Raw genomic sequence first — 25,804 nt, 5'->3', positions numbered from 1 at the left:
AAAAGCCAAAGAAAGAGGAAGGGGTTTGAGCCTCAAGATCCCTCCAATTTCTACCGAGTATGATGCAGATGGGATGGAATACTCTGTTTGGTCCGTTTTGGTCATTTATCTTGTCTGCTTCTCCTTAAAGGAGGGTTGCAGGTGTGATCTCTTTACTCCTTTTTTCTTTCTGGAGTATAAGATGTTCCTCAGAGCTGAGCAATGGCCTGGGTCTGCAGCCCATTCTCTAGCTGTAGCTATGAACACTGAATGTTACCAGTCCTAGAAGCAGACACTGAGAAACTTGCTGTTAATTTCAGCAATTGTAGCTGCTTGCAAGAAACTTAGCTGGAAGCAAAATTAGAAGACAGAAAAATAGCTTTATCCTGTCCCAAACCAGAACAACGTCAAAATTAAAACCCTTGTTTATTTAAAAGTAGCTTTGTCAGGAGTCAGGTATGCTGGAGTATAATTGCAAAATTCTTATTTCATAATTCCTACCTTTCAGCCATCTTAACACTTTTAAGAAAGAGGCATAATTGCACATAGGATGTGTGTATTTATTAATCTAGTTTTGAAGATTTTAGAGCCTGTCACAGAGATGCTCCCCTCATCCAAGCAGCAGGAGAGCTCTTGCAGACAAATGCAAGGTATGGCTTGATGTGTGAGGTGGATTTGAAATTCTTGCTTTTTCTCCTGGGTGTCTCTGCAGCTGCTGCTTTTGTTTCTGTCTGGGCTCCAGAAATGTTGGCTCTAAACCTAAAATTTTCCCCAGGGTGTTGAGAAAGCATAAAAGCATTATAATTTTGATTTTCATTCTTCTAACAATGCAGCATCTTGCAAAATTGCTTTTTCCCACACTTCTCTGGTTTCCTTTTGCCCAAGTCATTTAGTGTATAGTCATAGTATATAATTTGACATGCCTGACTGAGGAAAAGATGAAGCAGAGAGCTTCAGAGTTATTATTGGGTTAGTGACTGAGCTATTCTTTGAGTTTCCCAGAGCTTTATCATAGTGACCATCCTGGGTCTTGTAAGTAAAAGTTCTCAAGAATCAGATCACTGAGATGATAATATACTGCTGTGTTAGACAAGATTTGTAGTTGAGAGACAAGATGGCATTTAGTGGCCCTTTTAAATGTCACATCCAGACTTTAAAGGCCAGTATCAAGAGAAGAGAACACACCTAGCTCAAGCAGCTTTAAAATGAGCAGCATCCCAGTTACACCAGTGGAAACTTGGGGTCTATATTTATGCAGCCAATACAAGACTAAGCAGCCACTGGAAACCATGCAAGAATGGTAGTCTTAACCATCAGTCTTACCTTGACAGACAAGGTAAGATGTGGCTACACAGCCAGCATGGCTTTCATGTAGCAGGAGAAAGAAGTAAGGAATACAAAGTTCTTATTAGAGAGATGCACCAGGAGTTAGGCATTGGTGGCTTGAGCAGTTTTGGGAGGAGTACAATAAATAAAGTGATTGTGTGCCAGGTGAAATAATAATGAAGTCTCTGAAAGCAGTTGCTTGGCAGGTGTATGATTGGATGGAGAGGGCTTTTTTTCCTTTTTTCTTAACTATCACATTTTTGAATGGATGATAACAGAGAAAAATGTATTTCTGCTTTTCCCAGATGCATTCATCCCTGGCAGGAAAAGGCCCATGGGAGGGGAGTCCACAGCTGAATTCTGGATTCTGTAGTGCTACATAGTACAAAAATGCATGTGGACAGCTTGCCCTGATCAAATGTGATAGTTCACTATCTGTAGGCTTTTAAAAAACAGGCTGGTTTTATAATTTTTATGCCTGATTAATGCTACCAAAATGACTGTAAATTCACTGACAGTGTTCAAGGTATGTTCAGCTTTAAAAAGCACTTTTTTCTGGATGGCTCATGGAAGTGTGCATGTGTTTATCTGTATTTAAAAGTGTCCTTTTCTGTTTTATTTTTTGAGTTCTTAGCAAGTAACTGTTGTATTGATATTTTTTTAAAATACTTTTTGTTGTAAGTACAGAATTCTAGAAGAAAGTTTATCTCTTATATTATTTTTTCCAGACCAGGTTTGCCCTCTGTTTCAAACAGTGAAATTCCTTTACTCAAGCAGACATGAGTATTAGATATAAATGTGTTTTTGCAGTCAGGGACACAGGACAAGTTGAGCAGAATTCCAGCAAGTCACTGCATGGTGAATTTTGGTAATCTGCCCCCAGGGTGAATCATTACTGATTTAAAGGAAGATGAGAACTCAGTGGTGTTTTGTGGAAGAGCTAAATTACCTTCTCTGGCCTTGAAATCAAGGGTTATTGATTTAAATTTGATTATCTTGGTTTACCTGCTGCCTATAAATTTGCAAATTCAAGTTAAATGAGCATAAAACACATTCTGGTTGAGTCCAGGGTGTTTTTACAGATTTTGAACTAAAACATTTTAAGTCTCTCTCTTTTTGTTAAGCCTGCTCTCTTAGAAATCTTCTTTTTGGGGGGCTGGGAGCAGTCTAGCAATATTTGAATATTTCACTGTAATGGAATCCTGATGCAAACCCAAGTCTTTGTGATGCTTCATTCACCACAGTGACCTTGAAAATACGAATGCTTCAGCTTTGCTACTTCTTGAATGGTGGTCCTGTAAAAATGAGATCAGTTACATGCATTGATAGGATCCTATTTTCAGTACCTCTGAATGAAACAGTTAATGGGCTTTTCCCTTGTAGAGAAGGTTGGGGGGGGAGGTGGGGAGGAGGAACAAAGAATGGAAGCTGAATTGTTTGAGAGGATGTAATCTCTGTTTTGTTTCTGCCATAGATTAGGGATGATCAATTGTCATATCAGAAGTCAAAGAAGATAATATACCCTGGAATCTATGCCTGGTTATTTAATCATCCTGCCAGATGTATAGCATTAACTATTCACATTTTTAATGCCACTTACTCTTATCTCAATTTATGCAGGGCACATTTAAGGAGAGAAAAGTCATCCTGAGAGGCAATGTCCCTGGGGAGCAGAATAGTGAAGAAAACTCTGGGGTTCAATTTCTGGCTCTTCAGTCTAAGCAGCTTGAGCCCTGGCCCCATGCAGACAAATTGTTGCACACATCTGATCTTGCAATGACAGCCCCAAATCATGCAAATCATTCAAGCTGTCATGACTCAAGTTGTGAAAAACTCAAGCCTTAAACATGTAGGGTAATACCAAACAGGGAAGGGGTTTATGTCTGCATGTATGGAGGGATGATGCTTGTATGTATGGTGCTTTACTTACTAAACTTTTTGGTAGTCTAGTCCACATATTAAATAAAGATAAAGGTGAGAGAGTTGGTAGGAATTCAGCTCTTGCTCAGGTCTGTCCAAGGCACCCCCTGGCCCAAGCTGGAGAAGAAAGCCAAGGAACATCTGTGAAGGAGGAACCCCCAGTGACTGTCAATGTATAAATCCTCTTTTCTCTTCCAGAAGTTACAAAGCTGAGAGTGATTACTCTAAGACCTTGGAAAAATGAGATCTGTAGCCCTATTATAATGGTTGTGAATCAAAAGAGGAATCTGGTTGCAGTGAGACTTGCCTTGCTTCCATCTTTCTATAATGAGGTCTTGGGAATGCTGGATGAGATGATGTAACCAAAGCCTCAAGATATATTTGAGTGTGCAGCTTCATAAATGCTTACTCTGAAGCTTGATTCCTCTAAACCTCTTCCTAGTCTCATCTAGGACTAGTGAACTCTTTTTGTATCACAACCGGGAGGTAAATGGCTCTAAAAATGTGGATTTGAGGCACTTTTTTCCCTGATGCTTCAGACAGCAACACTATTGGAAATTCAAGCCAAAAAGGCAGAAAATCCCCACTTTTCTCTCCTGTGGGCACGTATCTCACCTAAGGCTTGATCAGTCATACCCACAATGAGGTAGAAAATATTATCATGGGAGGCCCAGCCACCAACCAGTGTAGGTTGTGTTAGGCAGCATGCTGCAGACAGAAATCTGTTTAACCATGGTTCTGATGCTGAGGAGAAGCTACATCCATCACACACCCAGCTCCACATCTGAAATCTCTGTTGGGACCATTTATTATCTGGATGGCAAATCCCATTTCTGGATGCTCAGGCTCTTTTCCTGTTCCTATAGCATTGTCCTGATCTCCTAAGCCTGTGGTGACCCAGCTGAGTATGCAAGTGCTTAAGACATAGACAGTCAGTAGTTGAGGGGAAAAAATGGAGCAGAGGGTCTCTGTACAGCCTATAAATTGGGATTCCATGTCAGAAGTGTTCTGAAGTATTCTTGAGCTTGTCTCTAAATTCTTTTTAACACCAGACACGAGCTGGACTTGAAAAGCACGCCAGATTTTGTCAGAAGAGAGTTGGTATTTGCTTTCTGCAGGAAGACAATGCTTCTGCAAGGCAGGAGGGTCAGGAGCCCTGCTTTCATCTCTGGCTGCATTTATCCTGTTCAAAACACTGCTCTTCCTCCCAGTCCTTGTGTTGCTTGGTTGTGATCTCTGCAGTTTTGCCTCAGCAAAGGAATTTTACACAATGCTCTTCTGTAAGCACACAACTAGTCCTTCTGCTTGGAAATAGAGGTTGGAGGGAGTTACTAAATTATGAAAATGAGTCTTAGTCACAGATTTCCCCAGAATTTTCCTTTTTGTCACTCACATAAATTTTTTTGTTCCACCTTTGAGCTCTGTGTGGTGTCACCAAGTTGCTTGTGATTTCAATAGGAGGAGGTGACTGTCAGGAATAATGCTTGCAGGTATTCATCCCTTTCTTTATTTGCCTTACAGCAGTGCCTGCAGGCCAAAAGCAAAGATTGTACTGGCAGCATCTGAACAGTTAGTTCCTGCCCCTCAAGTCAAAATGGATAAAGGAATTATTATTATCTTCATTACATAGATAACTACAGAGAAAGATCAAGTGACTTGCCCATGGTCATGCTATGAGTCACTGGCAAAGTGTTATTTCCTCTGGCCTGATGCTTTTTATCCCAGTGCCATCCTTTTGTGTGACGAGTTGCTTCCAACAATTCAGATTTTTTCTTAGTGTCTCCTGGCACAGATGTGCAGGCTAGTAAATGGCATGAAATGTATGCCTCCCAAATCTCTGCCTTTCAAGATCCTTCTTATTTTTATCCCTCACTTTATGATGCCAAGCTGCCTTTATAGAGCTGAATCTGGAAGAAATTCAGGATGTGCTTATCTAACCTGCTTTAAAACCTCCAAAGAAACAGGTGCCACAAGATCACTGAGTGATTTTTCCTGCTGCTTCATTATTGTTGTCCTTAGAAAGCTGTTCCTAGTTCAGTCTGTGCTTGTCTTGCTCCAGAGGCAGCAGCTTTTTACTGATTTTTGGAGACTGATGTTCTCTTTCAGTCTTTTTTTTTCTGGTATTGAAAAGCTCTGCTGCTTTCAGTCTCTGCTCAGAGCTTTCTCAGCTTCTGCTTGTTCTCTGATTCCATCGTGGGTTACTTCAAAATGCACTGTGTGTTCTTCCCAACATTTGAAATGAGGCACAGAACAGAGCTGCCAGCTCCCTGGAGCATTTTCCCCTTCTCCCCAAGGATCCAGCAAATCACTTCCCTGCCTCCTGGGAAGCCTCAGGTTGAAGCTGCAGCTCTGCTTCCTTCCTTCCAAAGAGGTGTTGCACACTCCCATGTTTCACACTGCAAAGATTACCACCTAGAAACGTGAAGGTACCCAAATTTCCCTTGGTAGGATCAATAGATGTTTTCCCAAGCACCTGGAGTGCACTTTATTCTGCACCAGAGGTGTAAGTCGGCTTAATTTCAATGCTTGGAACCTGAGATTTTAGGGCAAACAGTAGCCATGGTCACATTTAAGTGCCCCAATACTGGGCAGGATTTCTGTGTGGGCAGCAAGGATAAGATCTGTTAGATTTTGTCTTCATTTATTTGCTGTTGCCATTAAAATCATTGATAGCCTAGGCAGCATTTGCCCTGATCCAGAAAAGTCAGTCTGAAGTCAAGGACAAGAGGGGGAATGAATTTAAAATTGATTGCATATAACCACAGGTATATAAACCTTTCCATTTCAGCTGTAGTAGCTTTGAGTTCTGCTATTTTAGGTTTTTGTTCTAATATAACCTGCTTTGATATATTATTTTAAAAAAAAATCAAACTATTTCAAGCCTTCTGGTCTTCATTAGGGAACTTGTTTATGGAAAAGGTCTAGATGATGGTTCTGCAAATCTGTGTGACCAGCTTAGAATCCTGTCGATGGTAGTGGGCTTATGCTTTTCTCCCCTTTATTTATGAGAATGTGGTGATAGGGGCAGCCAAGTAACCACAGGACAAAGGAAATCCAAAATTAGCTATCATGGGAGCTGAGGACCTTGCCCATTTTTTCCTCTGACCTGCTGCACCTCTGCAGTTGCTGTTCTTCAAGTGGAAACAGAAGGAATTTATTTGGGTGCCTCTGATTTCACTGGGGTGTTTAATAATTTGGCTTGAACATTAGAATTCATCAGCAAGACTGATTGGTGTATCCCTCAGAATGGCAGGAACTCCCTGCCAGAGAAGGGAATTTCCCACGTGGTTTAAAAGTGGTCCATAAATTTACTGGGATAACAGCTGAAAGAAGGATGCAGCAAGTGTTGGATGAAGAAAGGAGCCAGTCCAGGAATGAAGAAGGTGAATTCTTGTAGAAAGCAGGAACAGGCACTTTTTTATGCATTTTATTCAGTATTTATGGGTTTATTTTGGGTTTAATGGTGTGTCATTTTTACAAGGAAGCTTTTGCTTAAGTGCAAATAAGATACTAGGTTACTAATCATAGGAAAGGCAGTGGTAAATGTGCTGAAAAGTAACCTGATAAATGCACTCAATAATGGCAATTCTCCTGCAAAATGCTAAGCCCTGTGGCTACAATCCAGCAAAGTGCTAACAGCAGTGGCAGCACTCATGTTCTTCAAGTTAAGCACTTTCCCAGAGCACTTTGATGGATCAGAGCTGGAGTCCATATCACCTTCCTAGGAGTGAATTTATAGTAAGAGTCTTGTGAGTCAATAGTATTTATTCTTAGGCTTCACAGCAAAACCACTAATGGAATATAAGGAAATTACAGCTCTTCTCTGTTGTGAAGGAATCTGGTTCTGATCTTAGCCACAAACAGTTCCCCAGCTTTGAGGAAAACTTAATATCTTGATTTGCAGAAGCCCTAGAAAAAAACATAAAAGGGGTATTGCCTGTGGATCTATGCCCTATATTCTTTATATTCCTATATTCTATGCTCTATATTCTATATAAAGATATTACTTCATGCCTCTTCCCTCTAACAACCCTTTGTGTGAGGCCTTGGGTGCAAGCACCTTCTGGGGACAGCAGAAAGCCCTAGAAGGGTCCAAGCCAACAGTAATGTCTTGATGTCTCTTCCTTCCCTGGACTGGGATAAATTACAGCCCAACAGGTACTGTCTGTGCAGGACTCTGGGATGGTGTTGCTCTAAGTGTAGAGTAATGTGGTCTAATCCTGGCAATTGGAAAGAAGTTTTCCAAATAGTGAATTATATCTTGCTGGGCCAATTCTTTTAAATATATGGTTTTTAAAACAGTCTGTAGCTGTATGAAAGGGATTTTGCACCACAGTGCCTGAGGCTTTGTGGTCTCTAAAAACTGTAGGTGAGTGTTAAACATTTAGGTTTCTTAGGCAAAAAAATTACCTTGGTTGATGTTGCAGAGTATGGTGTCCTTTTTAGACTTTGTTATAAGGCAGTTCTTAATATTCCTATACACCTGTTCCTGATGAGGCATTCGATGTGTTTGTTGTGTGAACAAGCTGGCAGTAATATTTCCCTTCTCTCAAGATGGGAGTGCTCAGTACTCTACAATTATCCCTGGTGAGTCTTCTCAGAAATCACAAAAGAAATTAAAATTACAATACAGAGGATTTCTGGACAGCTGAAGTCCCAGGGAATTCCTCATTTTTCTCCTTGTCAACAGTGGGCATTTTCAAGGGTGACCAGGCAGCTTGCACTACTTGGAGAAAAATTACAGCTAATACCATTCTTATTTACAACTTTGTAAGATCTCCAGGGGAGTTCCTATCACCTGCAAATTTCTCCTGTGATATCTGGTCCTGTGCCTTAAGGCAGCTTCCACTATTTCAGAGTACATGTCTCACATCCATGATTGGCAGGAGCCCAAAGCATCTCTGTACAGCTCTGAACAGAAGGGAAATGGCAAGAATCCAATTTGGTTTTTTTGAAATCTTATGCTTTTAAGAGTCTTGCCCAAGATGTGCAGTGTTAAGAGATGTTGGTGATATAGAATAGATTCCATTAAATACTGTGATTTATATCGTGTGGTGGGCACATGAGGAATGACAAAGTTTTTCCTCCAAGGTTCTAGAGTTTAGTGCCCACAACCTCTCATGTCTTCAGGCTCTGCTAGTAATGCTGTTGCAATTCATAGAATCATAGAATCATAGAATAGGCTGGGTTGGAAGGGACCTCAGAGATCATCGAGTCCAACCCTTGATCAACTACCGCCACAGTCACTAGACTATGGCACTGAGTGCCATATCGAGTCGCTTTTTAAATGTCTCCAGGGACGAAGAGTCCACCACCTCCCCAGGCAGCCCGTTCCAATGTCTGATCACCCTTTCTGTGAAAAAATTCTTTCTAATATCCAATCTGAACTTCCCCCGGCACAATTTAAGACCCTGCCCTCTTGTCTTACTGAGAGTTGCCTGGGAAAAGAGACCAACCCCCCCCTGGCTCCAACCTCCTTTCAGGGAGTTGTAGAGAGTGATGAGGTCTCCCCTGAGCCGCCTCTTCTTCAGGCTGAACAGCCCCAGCTCCCTCAGCCTCTCCTCATAGGATCTGTGTTCGAGTCCCTTCACCAGCTTGGTTGCCCTCCTTTGGACCTGTTCAAGGACCTCAATATCCTTCTTGAACTGAGGGGCCCAGCACTGAACACAGTACTCAAGGTGTGGCCTTACCAGGGCTGAGTATAGGGGCAGAATCACCTCCTTGGACCTGCTGGTGACGCTGTTCCTGATACAGGCCAGGATGCCATTGGCCTTCTTGGCCACCTGGGCACACTGCTGGCTCATGTTCAGCTTCTGTCAATCCAGACTCCCAGGTCCCTTTCTGCCTGGCTGCTCTCCAACCACTCTGTCCCCAGCCTGTAGCGCTGCTATGTATGATAGCTGTGTCACAGTATAGCTTCATTATGCTAGATTTTTTCTCAGTTATGTGCTTGCTTTGTGGCAAAAGTGGTGATTTTTGGAAGCATTTATGCAGTCAACAATAGGGCATGCAGAAAGGATGCTCTGGGGCTGAGATGTTGCTGCACCTGCCTACAAAGGTAGGTGCTCCAGTGAGTCTTTGCAATATTTTCCTAAAGTAAATCTTTTTTCAAATGTCAAAGCTTGTGTTGGCTGCATCTACTGTTGTTTGAGGAGCTGAGCCCTGCTTTCTTACAGTTGCCACTGTATTTTCATGAAGAGGAAAAGACTGCATGCAGACTCTTTAAAGCTGTGCATTTTATTGCTTTCTTAACTTCTGCATCAATAATTAGGAATGTCTTAATAAGAAAGCATATTTTATTGACACATTTTTATAACACGAGTGAATGTAATGAGGATTTGAGTAGTGATTTTGGTTTTGTTCTTTTAATACCATTTTGTAAGAGTAGCTAAATATCATGGAGTGTTCATCAAAAAACTTGTGGCAAGAAACAAGAGGTCCTTGTGTGTGGATCAGGTGATGTTAGAGAGTGTTAAACAGGAGATATTTGGGTTCCCTTGGTTGTTTTTTTTCTGCTTCTTCTCACCTTGCAACCTCCATTAGGAGATGCTCAGAGTAAAGGCAGCCTTGAATGAGGTGAATTTAGCATGCATGCACCCCTTCTTCACCCAGGCTGTGCTAATACAGTGGAATTATAGCAAGAATAAGTTATTGGGGCACAGTAAATCTTGAAGCCTTAGTCCACCCTGCTGCATTGCAGTGCCAGTCTCAAGCAAGCATATCTGCTGAGCTGTTACACAGATCAGAAGTAAGAGATTAACAGTTATCCCTGTATTAATGCAAATTACATGCAGATTACTTCTGTTATCTCTCTAATGTGGGTAAGAATTGAAGGCTTTTTATGTTTTTTATCTTCCAGCCATGAGCACTTCTCATGGGACTGCTGGTAGTTAAAGGATCAGGTCCACAAAACCCCAGCACCCATGCTGCTCCCTTTGCCTTTAGCAGAGGTGCTTTTCTGGTATCTTAGGTCCAAAGATTAGAAGTCTAGAGAGAAATTATCTGAGTAAAGCTTTGTCAAAGGAAGAACAAGCTTCCCAAGAGAATTAAGCATCAGTGTGGGTTTCACTCTGCAAGAACCCAACCCAGTGTTCAGCTGGGAGGCAGCAAGGTCCAGGAGTAGCTTTTAGGGACTGGAATGGGAATCACTTGAAAGATTGCCACTTCTTCTGAGAGATAAATCTGGGTTAGCCATGAGAGATAAATCTGGTTGCTTGGGTTAGCCATGGACTCAGGTTACAAAACTGGGGTGCTGCCTTCTGTCAGGGCCACTGAGTGCTCTAATTGGGTTCCTGTTTCATGTGTGTCCTCTTTCATCTCAAATTTCGGAGGCATTCAAAGTATGGGTGGGTAACTGAGATTCTAAATTGGTCTAAAACCTGGCATTTACCTCAGGTGTTCATTCATCTTGGGAGGTAGAAGATGTGAAGAAACTCTATGTATTCATTTCCAAGGAAATTTGAGGGCTGTGTTCTCATTTAGATATTAGATATGTGAAAAGGACCAGTGTAAAGTCCCCACTCACTGTAAGAGTTACCTTGAAGAAACTATTTGAAAAAAGATTATTGTGTGTTAACTGTGGTTTAGGATTGGGCTTGTATTTGGCAATGTGTTTGAATTTAATCCTGAGACTTAAATTTACCCTTACTCTATTTAGAGCCTGTGCATCACTGAAATCCCATGTAAGATCTCAACCAGAATTGAAAAGGTATTTAATGCTACATAGTCCAGGGACCTTTCATTCCCTGGACTCACTTTTCAGAAGCACTTAATAAAGCAGCTGCAGATTGGGATCCAGCCTATTTGCCTAACTAACCAGGCATGATTTGGACTTACTCCTCAAGGGACAAAGAATTTTGAATGCCATTAGCAGGCAAACTGGGGTACACTTTGGGGTATTAAAAACTGCAGAACAAAAGTCAAGTTAAAACCCAGGTATAATATCCACAGCAGAAGTAACCTTTGGGGACCCATTGGGTGTTGAGCTTTTCTAAAAGTAAATAATGTCTATACAGAAGTTCAAAGAGATAATAAATACAATGAAGTCTTTTTTTTTTTCTTTGCAAACCATTGTTGCTGTTTTAACTAATGGTGTTTAAAATTTATCTACTGCTTGAAGCCAGCTGTTATTTGACATGCCTGGAGTGTGGCATGGTGAATAATGGATCTCTTGCTCCAAACTCTGCTCCAAAGGCCTGAGAAAAAAAAAATCAATAACATCATTAATTAGAAACTTGAAAATTTGAGCTATACCAGGCTTTTGAAGTGGAACCAGAATTATTTGTCTTGTGGTTATTCTACTGGCACAGGCTTTATTTTCTTCAATTAAACCTGGCTTTGTAAGTGCATTAGGGGTAGCACAACTCTTTGGTTATATGATGACAGGTGAAAGTATTGGTTTCATCACAAGGATGAATTTGATTTTTCAATCTTCTGGCATAAATTCAGACTGCAGAAGAAATGTGGCATCACATGAAAGGAGGAACCTCGAGGTGTATTGAGAGGTTTGAACTGTTAGATCCAAAAGCTTTGCACATACAGGGATGTAGACTTGTAGTCATGGTAAGAGAAATTTCAAACACCTGAAAATCTATAGCAGAGATGTCTCTAAAAAGTGCTGGCCATACCTATAGATGTCTGTGTCAGAGTTGTCTATAACAACAGCCAGGAGAGAGAGAGAAGCAGCAGGATCTTTTTTTATGCCTTGTCTTTGGAAAGGGCCCTGGAGCCTGATACCTGGAGAGCCAAAGGAAGGGGAGATGCCAGCAACTTTCCCTTTTTTAGTTGGTTGTGGGGGTTTTGTTTGCTTGTTTGGTTGGGGTCTTTTTGTTGGGTTTTCTCTGGATCAAGAAGTGGAAAACTTCACTGGCTGTGGTTTAAGGGTGAGACAGGGGAGCCATTAGCTGTTATTCCTGCCAGAGTGAAAAATACCAAAGCAAAAGCAATTGGGCTGGACAGATCATTAGGTAGACCATGAAATGTAGAAACTGAATGATTTATCTTGATGCAGTGAATATTCACCTGATAAAATTAGTTTCTCTTAATATATAATTAACATTTTATCCCACTAAGCATCATGGTATGTTAAAGGTCAGTGGGACAGAGCACAGTATGTTGTGAACACTGGGTTTGGTGCCTACATTCAGTGCTGATGTAATTATCAAAGGTTACAGAGGAAGAGTATCCTAAAAGATCTGTTCCTCATGAAATCATCTCCTGGAGTTATTCAAATGTGACTAGTGATGTATCTTCTGCATAAATCCTTATTTTTATTTATTTATTTGGTATGCCCCCTTATCCTCTTAAGAAAGGTTAGTAAGAAAAGGCAGAATAAGTTTGCTGTGCTTTTATTTGCTTCCTGTTTATGTTTGGTCTCAGGAAAGGGAAAATGTGTATTAGCAATGTCCCACCTTGTTGCATCTCCTGTTTGCTTTCATCACATGCATGGCTGTTCTCATGAGTGGCAAACAAACATAAATGATGGAATATCCCTCTGATTTTGGGTTTCTTGCTAAGAAATTAATAAATATGTGGAGATTCCTTGTAAAGCAACCTGAACAATTTGCAATGTACGCCCATCCTTTGTAACATTAAGGCAGGGATTTGAAAAAGACTTTTGCCTGCCCACATAAGAAACATTGGAAATTACAGCTTTATGTATCTTGACCCTGACATTAATTTATTTTTTTTACACGTTGCACTCCAAATGGAAGTGCTCCCTATTTTTGGCTTCTTTGTATGAAGAAGATGGTGACCTTGCAGAAGCAATGACCTTTGAAAAGAAGTCTCAATTAATCCTTTTATTTTCCTGAGATCATATATCACAGTATCCCTTTGCAGGCTTTTAAGATGGAATGATTGCAGACTTTGTCCTCCTGCCTGGGTTGGATTACATTTTGTTTGACAAAGAAAACTCTAAAATACTTATACCTTCCTTCATTCAACCCAGAGCATCCTGATCTCTGTGCACTGAGGAGGCAGAGCAGCTCCCCTATCATCCCAGCACCGCTGGGATTTATTGAATTTACTTAATTGGCCTTTATCTCACAGTTCCACTTTAACGCTTCTTTTGAAGGAGATTCAAAAAGGATACAGTTACTCCTTTTCTAATTTACTTGGAGAGTTGGGTTACTCATTTTCTTATCTTCCCTGCTTTACCCGATGGAGCAGAACATTCTGCAGAGCTGTGACTGAATCTGGTAGAGCCTTGCACGGCGGGAGATTTAAGTTCATGGAGCTCTTCACCAGCCAAGCCTTTTCCACACTGCTTTTTAAAGAGGATGCTCTCTTTGAGGCACTTTTGAATGGCTTGTGGTGCATTTTGTGTTGTACTGTGCGGATGCACAATGCAGAGCTCAGCCCCCTGAATCTCCCAAGGAAAGATTTTGTAGCAGATTTGAGGAGCTTGTGAGCCTTGGTCAGAAAACCACAATAAAGTGGCTGAAAAGTCCATTATTTGGTCAGGTGATTTCAACACTGAGAATAACATGGGGTTTGCCTTCCCAAGAGGCATTCGATACCAGCAAGGGCTGAGGTCTTCCTTTGCTGCACTTCTCAGATTTGCTTTTGCTAGTAAGTGTTTTAAAAGGTTTAATGCTAAACTCTGACTTTCTGCATCCTGCCAGACCTCTGCAAGCCTGGGACAGGCATTGCAGGGATTTGACAGCACTGGAGACCAGGTCCAGATGGGCACTGTTGAGTACTTTGGTGTCTCCATCCTGTATATGTAGCATATGAGGGTCTCATGATAAGAAGTGGATTGTCTGTAGAATTTCCTGTTATTTGGCTCCTCCACCTCACAGTGAGACTTGTTTTCAAGTGCCTCTGAAAACCACACAGCTCCCTTTGCCTTGGAAGGGAAATTCATCCTGTTTTAACAGAGTACTCTTGTCTTCTCTGTATGTGTATTTCATCATAGTCATACAAATGGACTGTCTGTCTCACATGCACAACTCAACTTTCTATGCACATGCATGAACAACTCGTATTTAGGCTTAATTACTGGCAAGTCTTATAGTAAATTAGCAGTTTGAGTCTAGGTTATTATTTGCCTTCACATAGCCCAAAATACTGTGAAGGACACCAGCTGACTTGCAGATGAAAAATTGTTGGGAATGACCGTGCAATCCTTATATAAATAACATTGATCATCATTCAAATAATTCTTTTCTTGCTCAGTGGAGCAATTTGTGAGCATGGTGGTGGATGCACTGCTAAAAAGTAAGTGTTAACAGTGCAGCTTGATGGCTGATTTCCTGCAACAAACAGTCTAGAAATGGCCAACACCTTTCCGGATCCTCCAAGAGCCAAGTGGAGGAGAGAATAATAAACAGGAATGAGAAAACCATGGCTGAGAAGAGACTGAGATGTGGGAGTTTAAAAGTGGAAGCTTATTTCTAGCCTTCAGTCCAGGGGTAGTTGTCTGGAGGCCTTCCCTTACTCTTTTTGGCAGTAGGTCAGACCTGGCAAAATTAATGTCTTTGTTGTCTTTATTTGACTTGGTGGGCTGAGGTATTTTTAGTAGTGTGATAAATAGCTAGTCCTGCATATAGAAGTATTTAATAGTTCAAAATACATTTTGGAAGATAAAATGTGGTCATTTGCTGCTGCTGCTTTGCTGTCAGTTCCCCATATGGCTGCAAAGGATGCTCTGTGCCATGGATCTGCCCAGGCCCTCTGTAATCCTTGCCAAGAACTGGCCTGTCTGGAGGATGTGTAGAAGGCCCTCAGCCAAGTGTGGGCTGTTTTTTCCTCTGGAGAAGCTGCTCTTGGCCCTGTCAATTAGAGACTCTGAATTTTTCCTCTCCCCTTTTCACTCTGTTGTTTCCTAATCTCTGGCATGAAATAGCTGGGGTGCTGGGGTTGCATTGCCCATAGCAGCTTTTGCTGGTTTGCTTTGCTCCCATAGCTGCTATGGGAGCTGGCAGGGGTGGAAACAACTACAATGTGGAAAGTGTCTGCAGATATCAGGCTGAAAACAAAGGATCAAGCCTGTCTCTGATTCATGTGTGCTGCAAAGGACAGATAACCTTTCAGGGCTGCATCATAAAATAAGAAGCAGAGATGGCATAGCTGCTTTCAGGCTGTAGCTTGCCCAAGCAGACTGCAAACTTCCAAACTGTGACTGCCATTAAAATCTTGAGAACTGCTGTTTGCAAGGAATTAGCATCCCTGTGTGAGCTGTAACACTCCAGCGATATCTATGGAGCACAACTGAAAGACAAAGGTTGTAATGGCCTTGCTGCTCTCTTCTTTCCTTCTAAGAGGAAGGGGCTGAAAGCTGCCTAGGCTTTTACTGCTGCACCCTCTGAAAAATAAGTAGTTGAGGAGCCCACATGACCTGAGGGCTTCGAAAAATGCATCTCTTCAAAGCAGCTGGAAGCAAACACCACTTAACAATTAGTAATCCTGATGGCATAGCCCCCTGACACATGGGAAAAGGCAAGATGTGGGGTCAATGTCCTTGAAAAGTGCTTGAAAAGACAAGGTTGATGTGTAAGCTGCTGATGGGAGTTGATGCTGTTACTTTGCTCAAGTGGGTGATGCTGGTTCCAGATCCTCAGCTGCTGAAAATCAGTATGGGTTCAGTTGTTAAACATGGCAAATACCACCAAGGTGAAAAGAGCCCCCAGTGATCTGCAGTAGCTAAGGATTGCCTTGGGTTTGAGGATGTGCTGACAGGTTGACAAGGGGCAAACACTCTTACTAACCATGGTTTTTGTCTGTTCTGTTTTTCTCCTGTCTTGCAGCACCTTCTCCAGTCAGCAGTGTGAAAAAAGGGAAGATAACTAAAAATAGCATCTCCCTTTCCTGGCAGGAGCCGGATCGACCCAACGGCATCATCCTGGAATATGAAATCAAATACTTTGAAAAGGTGTGAAGGACTGATTGCTGAGCATCCCAAGTACCTTCTCTTTACTTTACTTCTCTTAGTTATAATAATTTGAGTCATGGAAGGGAATGGAGTGATTTTATGCATAAATCAATGTTAGATTGATTTTGCAGCAAATGATTAGGAACAGTTGAAACGAGGGTGTTGTTTTCCATTAACGTGCCACTTCTCTTGAACAGATATATTAAATCTGCATGCCAGATTCCTCTCCAGCCTCACTGCATTAAGATAGAACCTTGTCCTTTGTTAAAAACAGGAGAGGTTGGGCAAGGGGCATCTGTCTCCTCCCAAAAACATTAGGCAATCACTTGCCTTTGGTATTCCAATTTCTTACTTGATTTTTCATCCACAGCGTATGAATAGGAGAAAGGTTTTGTGGAGAGATTGTTGACATGGAAAAGGGTATCCTGGCTTAAAAGTTCTCATTGTAATGGAAAACACACTCTCTACAAAACTTGCCTCTCCTTGGCTTCATTTAAAATGATGGCTTACTCTCTTCCTACAAAATTAATGCATTTTAAATGAGAATGGTAAGTAAACCACTTGGTCTAGCTAACAACTTTTGAGCAATGGAGCCTTAGATCTTTAGAAATCTTAGATTTCCAAAAATCAAGTTTGTAAGAGTTGACTGAATAGCAGTTTCTTGTCTTAGCTAGGATTGGAAGGTATTCTTTTTTTCTTCTGAAACAGCCAGGCTTCCTGCATGAAAACAAAAGGAAACAATGAAATCTGAGTCACAATTCACTTTTCAGGGGATTGAATTTCTATTTTAAGGAAGATCTTCCATTAGTTCTGTCTAGCCCAGGTGAAACCACTCAAAGTGGACCAGGACCAGATCCTTATTCCTCTCTTCTTTATCTGACCATGGGATGAATGTGCTCAAGCAGCCCATGCAAGCAGAGGAAAGAATTTCTGAAATCTATTGTACTATGATAAAATCAACATTATTTTTGCAGAGAAAGGAGCTTGGGCAACGACACAAGATGTGTGAGTGGATTAAATAGGGCTGAGGTTTTATAAAAGATTAAAGCACAAAGCAAGAATCAGGATATGCTGTTGCTGGAAATAATTACTTAGTCTTTTATTGTGGCTCATTGAATCCTTACCATGGAGTGGCCTGGGAAGATTATCCTCTAGAAACCTTGATAATGAACAAATAATTTCAGAAAAAAAGTCCATATATTTTTTTAGGTTATTTTTCTAAAAAAAAATTGCTGTGAGGGACTCCAGTTCTGTGTGGTCCAGAACTATTTTCAGATAGCTTCAGTAAGTAGTTCTTCAAGTGCAAGTCCTTCATGGGGAAGTAGCTACAGCCAGGCTGAGTTGATTTATTTCTTTCAGGCTGATAGTGAAACTTAGTGCTTTCTGTAGGGAAGCTTCAGTGTTTAAATGTTTGCAGAAGTTAACAGTACATTGGAAATCTAATTGGGCAGAAATACAGGCAAAAATATAACCTAATATTCACTTACTATTTTTTAAGCAGTCATGGAGTTAGATTTAGGATGTCATCCTTAATCCTTCTTGTTTGTTGCTGCTGTCATTTGGTCTCTTGGTTCTCAGCCCTTTGTAAGAGTGAATTCACAGCATTCATTTCTAGGGGATTCTAGGAGAATGATCTATATTAAATCCACTTGCTGAGGGTGCACTCAATGCCACCTCCTCCCCTCCTATCCTGCCTATCCTTCCTAAATGTTTTGAAAAACTGAGTTTTGTGAGATCACGTTCCTTTAAGAGAAATCACTTCCTAAACAAGAACAAGAAAGGACATATATATATATATATATGCACACACTTCTCCAAAATAGTCAGTTTTTAGCTATAGGCTTCAATGAGAGAATATATTTGGAGATTCCCAGGCTCTTATCCAGGCACATTACTGTCTGTGGGAAGTTCCCCATAAAATGAAAGTCAGGTGAAATGCTAAGAGCTATGCAGAAATCTTGGTAGGGAATTACTAAGAACTGTTTACCTCATAATAATGATCTGAGAGGATATGGTGAATAAAAAGCAGTTTCTAAGTTTGTAGACCTTAACTAATGACTTCTTGTCTAGATTGTGTTACAGTAAATAATTCTAAGAGTAATCACCAAGCATTTCTGTGAAATTTTAATCAAAGAACTGAAACTCTTTTGCATTAGAAACTGATGTAAATGAAGATTTAATCCAGCAAATTTTAAAGTTTGTCACTTCAGAAGGACAATACAAAATTAAGTATTTGCCTGCCCTTTTCAAGGTCTAATGCATGGTTCTAAAAATGCCCACATAAAGCTGTTTGATGTGCAAGTTATTATTCTCTTCTAGGTGTTACTTTCAAGTCGTTTTGTTATAAATTAAAATTTCCTCTTCTTATGTCTTGGGATCAGTCTTTGTGGGATGAGCCTTTCCATGGCCCTGAGCCATGTAAATGGCAGCAATGTAAATGGCACCACCTGACAGAAGTTGGTTTGGTCCCTGTGTTGTCATTTACATGTGGCAAATCCCTCTGCTTTGTACTTTGTACAAATCCCTGTTTTGTACTGCTTGGGTTCTAAAAGAGAAAATCAGATCTCACTGTTGGTTCTGCAGAAAAAGGGCCTTCAGGGGGTGGGGTGTTGAGGAAGAGGTCCTCAAAAATACAAATTTCAGGCAACATTTGTAAGATTTCTATGGGGGAAGGGGATTGTAAGAGTTTGTCTTCTTTGAGAGCTGCTTATTTGTGTGTTTGAACTTTGTGGGTTTGTTGGTTTTTTTCTTTTTTTTTTGGGGTGGGAAAAGGACCAGGAGACCAGCTACACCATCATCAAATCCAAAGAGACGATGATGACAGCAGATGGCTTGAAACCAGGCTCATCCTACATCTTCCAGATCCGAGCCCGGACAGCTGCTGGCTACGGGGTCTTTAGCCGAAGATTTGAGTTTGAAACCAGCCCAGTGTGTAAGTCCTTTTAATTCCTCTCAGCCCCTGTCCCTGGAACAGTTACCAGAATCAAAGTTCAGGGGATTGATAGCTTTGTAGAGAGCTCTTACTTGTCCTGGCTTCATCCCTTGGTTTTGAAAACATCAGAAAATCCTGACTGTGCACTGTGTCTCCTTGCTTCTTTGGCTCTCATGGTGAAGTCAGGAGGCCCTCAGGCTGCAGAAAATCGTGGTGTTCCCTGCTTAGAAAAATCTTGTATTTATTGGAGCTGATAGAGAGGACAAGGGCTCTGCTCCTCCACACCTCTTAATGGCTGTCTGCAGAGGATGCTGAGCTCTCTTAAATATCTGTGCCTGGGGAAAAGACCCTGTAATGGTGCCTCTCTGCAAGGGGAAGAATTGAACCAGTGTTAAGTTTCTTTTGGGGTAAGTTCCTGTCAAGCTGAAAGATGGTTTCTGTTGGCTGCCAATGCCACAGCCTCAAGGAGAAGAATTTGACTTGTGATTAGAAATGGGAAAAATGTGTATTGCAGGTACACATTTGCTTGGCCTGTTACAAATTTGTGAGGTTTGAATTTTATTTTTTTTTTTTTAATGAGTTTGATCATCTAAATCTGGATTCTGGAGCAGGGTGAACTCCTGAGGCATGCAGAGGCACAGCTGCTCCTTCCCCTGTGTTCAGGCACAGATGTGAGGAAATTCTTTTTGTCCCAATTACCAATTTTTTGCAGAAGTATCAAAGATAATTTTCTCTCAGAGAAAATAGGTCCTGTCTATTTCAGTTTTTACAACTGTCATTTATTAATTTTTTTATACTGTTTGTATGGAAGAGAAATTTTGTGGTGGAAGCACTCTGTTAATTCCTATGGGGAAGAGCCTATTTTCCCTATGTTTTCCTTAGAAATTTGAATTCATCAATGCTTTGATTACTGTTACTCCACTCCATATAAAATTCCTCATCATTTAGAAGGAGATGCCAGATTGTCTTTTCAATTCATGCTGCCTTTGAAGCCTTAATAGATTTTAAAGGGATCATTTTACCTGTGCAGATGTAGCTGTGGAACCAGTGATTGAACTAATACAGTGCAAATTGCATCGTGATGCAAACATTAGTGCAATAACAATGGTCTACTTCATGTATTTATTCTTGTATTAACCATTAATCGTGCCCTATGAGTAGCAAGAAAATAATTTTATGCCAAAAATAATTCTATATTATACTAAGGAAATCTCTAATTTAGAGTGTTTTCACTCGTAGTGTTCTAGACTGCTAATTAATAATACATTAAATATACATACATTTGATCCAGTGCTATCAGTACCTACAGTCCTGGTCCAAAAACAAGGGCACTTCCATAAAGCCCATCATGTAAATATCTCTTAATCAGGATTTTTTGACAGCACATGGTACCTTTAAACCCCTTGAGTCATTTAGTCACACTGGCATGTCAGTGTTTTTACCTTCTTAAAGGCAGAGGAGTGGTACTTCTGTAATACAGAAATAATGCTGACATAGTGGAACCCGTGCTGCATCATCCCCAGGTTGGGAGCTGGGAACTCTTCCTCTGTTGGACTTGAGCACCAGCTGAAACAGGACTCAAACAGATGTTTAAATGCTTGGTAGAAGTGAAAAGCAATGTAAGCCTCTTGACATTTAAAATCTTTAAAAAGAGGTGTTTGGGGTTTTTTTCCTTTTCAAGGATATATGTACACAGACAGATACCTGAAAGGGGCCTGCAGGAAAGCTGATGTAGGGCTTTTTACATGGTTATGTAGCAAGAGGACTAGGGGAAATGGTTTCAAACTTGAAGAGTGGAAATTTAGGTTCAACATTAGGAAAAAATTATTTCCTGTGAGGTGGTGAGACCCTGGCACAGGATGCCCAAGGAAGTGGTGGCTGCCCCATCCCTGGAAGTTGAAGGCCAGGTAGGATGGGACCTTGAGCAACCTGATCAAGTAGTGAGTGTTGCTGCCCATTCAAGGAGGTTGGAACTAGATAATCTTTAAGGTCCCTTCAAACCCTAGCCATTCTGTTATTCTATGATATATGCATATATATATATTTATATTTATACAGACACACATATATCTAAAGTCAATATTAGTACCAGGAGTGTGACCAGACTCCCACTACTTTCCTGTACACCCCAGAGAATCTGAAAGCAAGCACAGATCAAAAAACCTCACTGTAACATCAGTGTTCAGATCTGAACCTCCTACTAGAGCCAAAGCAAATTATTTTGATTCAAGCAGAAATGAAAACCTTTCAGTGACTGTGGTGAGAATCAAGGGCAGCCTCCAAAATCGTTTGGACTAAACAGCAGGTTTTGTTTCCATATCACAAGGTTCCTGGAAAGGTATTTTTAATACACTTGAAGGAAATATTAAAAAAAAAACAAAACAGCTTGAGAAATGTAATTGGGGGGGGAAGCTGTAACAAACTTTGATTTTTTTAATTTTCTAGGTTTTGGGGTGTTTTTACATCCTGCTGTTTGCATGTTTAATTCTGCAAAGCACCATGCTGCAGTGGAACTTTTTATTTGGGTAGAAGCTTGCTACTTGTCCTCTTTTCCAAATCCCACCAAGCTTGTGTAGTCCTGGTAGAACTAACCTTACCAAAAGCCATTTTTCTCCTGGGCTGGTGAGCTCATCTATCTGGCCAGCCAGGTGGGAGTGGGAACATGTCACTAAGTTGAGGAGGGGTAGTGCAGGTTCCCCCCTTGCTTTGAATGGCAGCAAGGTCCCAACTCACCTTATGAATTCAGGATTTTTAGCTGCCATAGATCACATCAGGATTTATCTCATTTCCTCATCTCTCAAGCTGTGCAAAAAAACCTCACAGTCACAACTTAATGTTCTCCTTTAAATATTTTTTCTTTTATTGTTTTCTTGACAAAATAATTAAAGCATCATCTTAAGGAGCCTCCATAAATTCATGAGGCTAATAAAATCTCTGGATGATGGCACAGGTTTGGAGCAGTTGCCATTAAATATTTAATACATTGTGGCCAATCTTTCTGAAATAATTTACATTGCTGTAGTGGGTCTGTGATGCTCACTGTTGAGTGTCAAAGAGCTCCCCTATGAAGAGCAACTTGAAACCCATTACAGATCAATGTTTAATGCCATACCTTTTCTTCTTTCTCTTAACAATGAACATGGGACTATATTCAGTTGTTTTATGGCCTCTGTAAAGTTAATCCTGTGCTAAGGACTCTTTTTTGCTTCAATCATTTAGTTAAAGACTTCCACAGTGCCCAATCGATTCCTGCTGCTCCCTGTGGTGGGTGCAGCTTCACCTGGGGCTGGCACGAGGGTAGGAGCTGTAATGAGATTTTTTACCCCAGGGTCATCAAATATATGCAGCTAAAAAAAATGGCAGTGGAGAAAACTAGGTGAGGACACTTTGGTTTCTGCTTGGGTAGAGTTCCTTCCCAAGCAGTGTAAAGCAGATAAAGAAGACACAAGTTGTGATGGCACTTCCATTTTGCACGTTTCATGAGCTTGCTCAGCTGCTCTTGCTTAACCTGTGGAAAAAGCCAGTGCTTGAAGAGCTTTTCTTGCCTTTCTGCTGGCATCTTTATCACAGGACTTATCCCCTGCCTTTTGGCAGCAGGGCTGTTTACAAGGCACGGTCTGGGAGAGTTCTGCTTCCCTTGTCCAATAAAAAGACCAAGCAGCCTCTGTGCCTTAGCAAATGTTGCCCATGTGCTACTAATGGAATTAGTGTTTAATCATTTATAGCTTCTTGAAACACAGGTAATGCTGTTCATCTCAGAGAACTTGCTTATATCTCTTAGGAAAAGCATTCCAAAAATGTTCTCTGTGCAAAGGAGAACCTGTGGGATTTTTATCTTTTATCTCTGTGATTTCTAATGCAGCTAACCAAGGAAGACAACCTTGAGTTTGCAGACTCACAGGCTGCATTCTGCAGCACTTTGTTTTCTGAATTCAGCAATGAGCTGCAATTTTGTTGAGTTTTTGGCTTGGGTTTGCCTGTGATTCTGGTTTCTTTCCACCCATTTCCTTTCCAAACTAGAAACAGACAGCAAAGGGAGAAAACACAAACCGTAAAAGAAGAACCAAACTGGTAAGACTTGAAGCCTCACTGGCAGCCTCACTGAGCAAAACTTCTGTGAGTGCTGACTATCATTTTCACTTTAATCTCCATTTTCTGTTTCTCATCTCAGCAGTAGCTGCATCCAGCGACCAGAGCCAGATTCCTATAATTGTTGTGTCTGTAACAGTGGGAGTCATTCTGCTGGCTGTCGTTATAGGCTTCCTTCTCAGCGGAAGGTAAGAGGAGAAGCTGTGTATTTATACTTTTCCAACTTCTGTAGTAACTTTTACTTGGCTGACTGATTAGCATGATTTAGGTGAAAGCAGCAGGTGAAGGAAGCTGTTGAGCAGTAGCACTGTAAAGCAGCACAATGGTGACTGATTGATCTGTTTGGACAGGCAGGGATGGTAAGGGCTTGCTTACAGATCTAGTTCACTTCCCGGTGATTTTCATCTCTGTATGGACTGGCCTTAATTATTCAACTTGATTCTCACTGAAGTGTTTTCAGATTTCTTTAAAAAAATAAACAGAACATGGTATTGCAGCCCATATGTTTGTGCTCAGAGTTCACAAGGGGCTTGACTCACAGAGAAAATCTGACTTCAGGAAAACACTTGCAAAGAAAAAAGACAAGAAACCCATGCAAACAGCCAAAAGTCCCAAGTTTTGGTCAGGTCTGGATTTCATTTTTCATGTGTAGCACCCTAGTGTGTTCCACACGCATTAATAAGTTATATGGAGGGCTCCCTACGTGGTGGGAGACAGCTTCAAACCATCAAGTGATCCCATTGACTTTTCCTATGCTTAAATGTAGGCAAGTGATAAAAGCCTGGATTATACCATCTGTGACAACTGTAACAGAAGTTGGTGGAACTTGCTGGTGAAAAAGAGACTGTGGTATTGGGTGAAATCTCCTTTATATCAGGATCAGTTTGTACTGTGGCATTAAATTTGTGTAGCAGCCATCACACAAGCTGCTTTCTTCATATGCCACACATTCATTATTACAATATTTAATTCCAGTAGTCAAACAATGTAACATCCTTCATGCCAAGCAATATGAGGTGTGCCTGTTAATAAGGCTGAATTTGGTTTTAATGCAAAGCAAACATTCATGCTTCTAAGGTACCCATCATCCCACTGTTCCTTTCATGGCACAGGTCTGTCTTAAGCTCATGTCTAGCAAGGTCACTACAATACTGTAAGACTGCAGGATTTTATGGGTGTTTAGAGTAGTTATGAGATACTTGCAGAGTATGCTGATGCTGAACACAGTGGCTGAGGGTCTCATTTCCCAGAGGAGGTAGGTTATCAGTCTGTCAGTGTGGCACAGTGAAATCCAGCCAGGATGAGCAGCTCTGTCCCCAGGCAGAAGGCATTCAAGGAAGGACACAGTTAGTTCCTGTCTTAAAAAGGTAAGTGCTGCCAAACTCCTCTCCACTCAAGGTCAGATACTGACAGTCTCTTCCAGCTCAGCTGTTTGAGCTCCTGTCATCTGCTTTGAGTGACTGTTGAGCTTAAAAATGTGAAATGTCAAAGTAAATGCTCCTGTCTGCTCAAGAAGCATGCAGGGGCACGGGGGATGAATGGCCACAGGCCATTCACACCAGGGGCTGCAGGAAAGCTGTAGCCAAAATGACTTGGCTCTGAACACTGTAGGCAGGAATTCAAGTCTTTTCTTAGAGGCTGGAGGTTTTGAGTAAAGTCCTCCCTTGGGAAGAGTGGGAATATGTGAACTTTGGCCTCCCCCAGCCTTGATGCAGGCTGGTACTGATTAAACAGCATGTGTGCCCAGCCATGGGGCAGCTAAGGATGTGTCCTGGCACCTCTGCAGGGAGGAGCCTGGAGGGAAATACCACAGGTGGAGAGCCTTATAGCCCTCTGTGATCATAAGGAATTGCAACTGTGTGGCAGCCACCAGCTCTTGTTCTTCCCACAGTTTCTGGCAAGTGCTCAGAATCACTTTGGGAAGGACGTACCCTAGCAGATGCTGCTAACTTCTCTGGTCCAAGCGAGAAGTTGCAAAGCCTGAGCCATTTGTCAGCAATTGTTACTAGTTATGTCTTTCTGTCCCTTGCCATGATGGGCTTTCCAGGATGTGCTTCTTCTTGCCTCTTCCTCTCTTGGCATATTTATAAGAGCTCTTCCTCCTTTTGCTGGAGTTTTCTCTACTGCTGCCTTAATCCTCCTCCCTCTCTCCATAGACCCCGGGGCAGCTGCAGTTTCTCCATGGTGCCATGCTGGATGTGTGGGAAGGGGCAGGCTCAACCAGTTGAGGTCCATTTTTATCTTTTCAACCCTTCCACTGAACTGGGAAGAAGCCAATCCCTCAGCTGGAGGGAGGGGAGAAGCCTCCAGCACCAAGCTATGACCCATCATTAGAGAACTGGCTTCAAAACCACAGAGCATCTCAACCCCTTTGAGTTCCCATGAATTTTAAAACCTGCCTAATGCAATGAGTGATTCCTGAGAAGAGAAAAATAATCTTCCAAAGCCCAGAAAGCTGACAGCCTATTTGAAATTAAACAAAGCAAAACAAAAAAATTGCTCCTGTTTGGAAGAAGCAGAGATGCCACTGAAACGTGTCACTTACACTGCTTTGCTTTGGATATGGTTTTGAGACAATTTGTGGATTGACTCTCCTGCTGTGACACTGCAGGGACCATAAACACATTCCAAGTCATAAGAATCTCTTTGTGAAGCTTTTAACCTCTTTCTGTATGCTTTCCTGT

The 25,804-nt window shown here is 41.4% G+C and overlaps 1 protein-coding gene across 2 annotated transcripts in view; it reads left to right on the top strand.

The window, feature by feature from the left end:
• The window catches only part of EPHA5 (EPH receptor A5), a 169,481-nt gene that overhangs the window by 105,901 nt on the left and 37,776 nt on the right, over positions 1 to 25,804 (top strand). Inside the window, exons 6-8 of one of the 2 annotated variants that reach the window (XM_030449734.1) lie at positions 15,975 to 16,099; positions 18,872 to 19,031; positions 23,206 to 23,308. In XM_030449734.1, the coding sequence (XP_030305594.1) occupies positions 15,975 to 16,099; positions 18,872 to 19,031; positions 23,206 to 23,308 (388 nt within the window). Of the gene's footprint in view, positions 1 to 15,974; positions 16,100 to 18,871; positions 19,032 to 23,202; positions 23,309 to 25,804 lie in introns of both variants that reach the window. The other variant, XM_030449733.1, reaches the window with a different exon arrangement.

Source organism: Calypte anna, chromosome 4A (assembly GCF_003957555.1).
Source record: "Calypte anna isolate BGI_N300 chromosome 4A, bCalAnn1_v1.p, whole genome shotgun sequence".
Taxonomy (NCBI): Eukaryota; Metazoa; Chordata; class Aves; order Apodiformes; family Trochilidae; genus Calypte; species Calypte anna.
The sequence above is the reverse complement of the archived record's forward strand: the minus strand, read 5'-3'. Positions and strand labels throughout refer to the sequence as shown.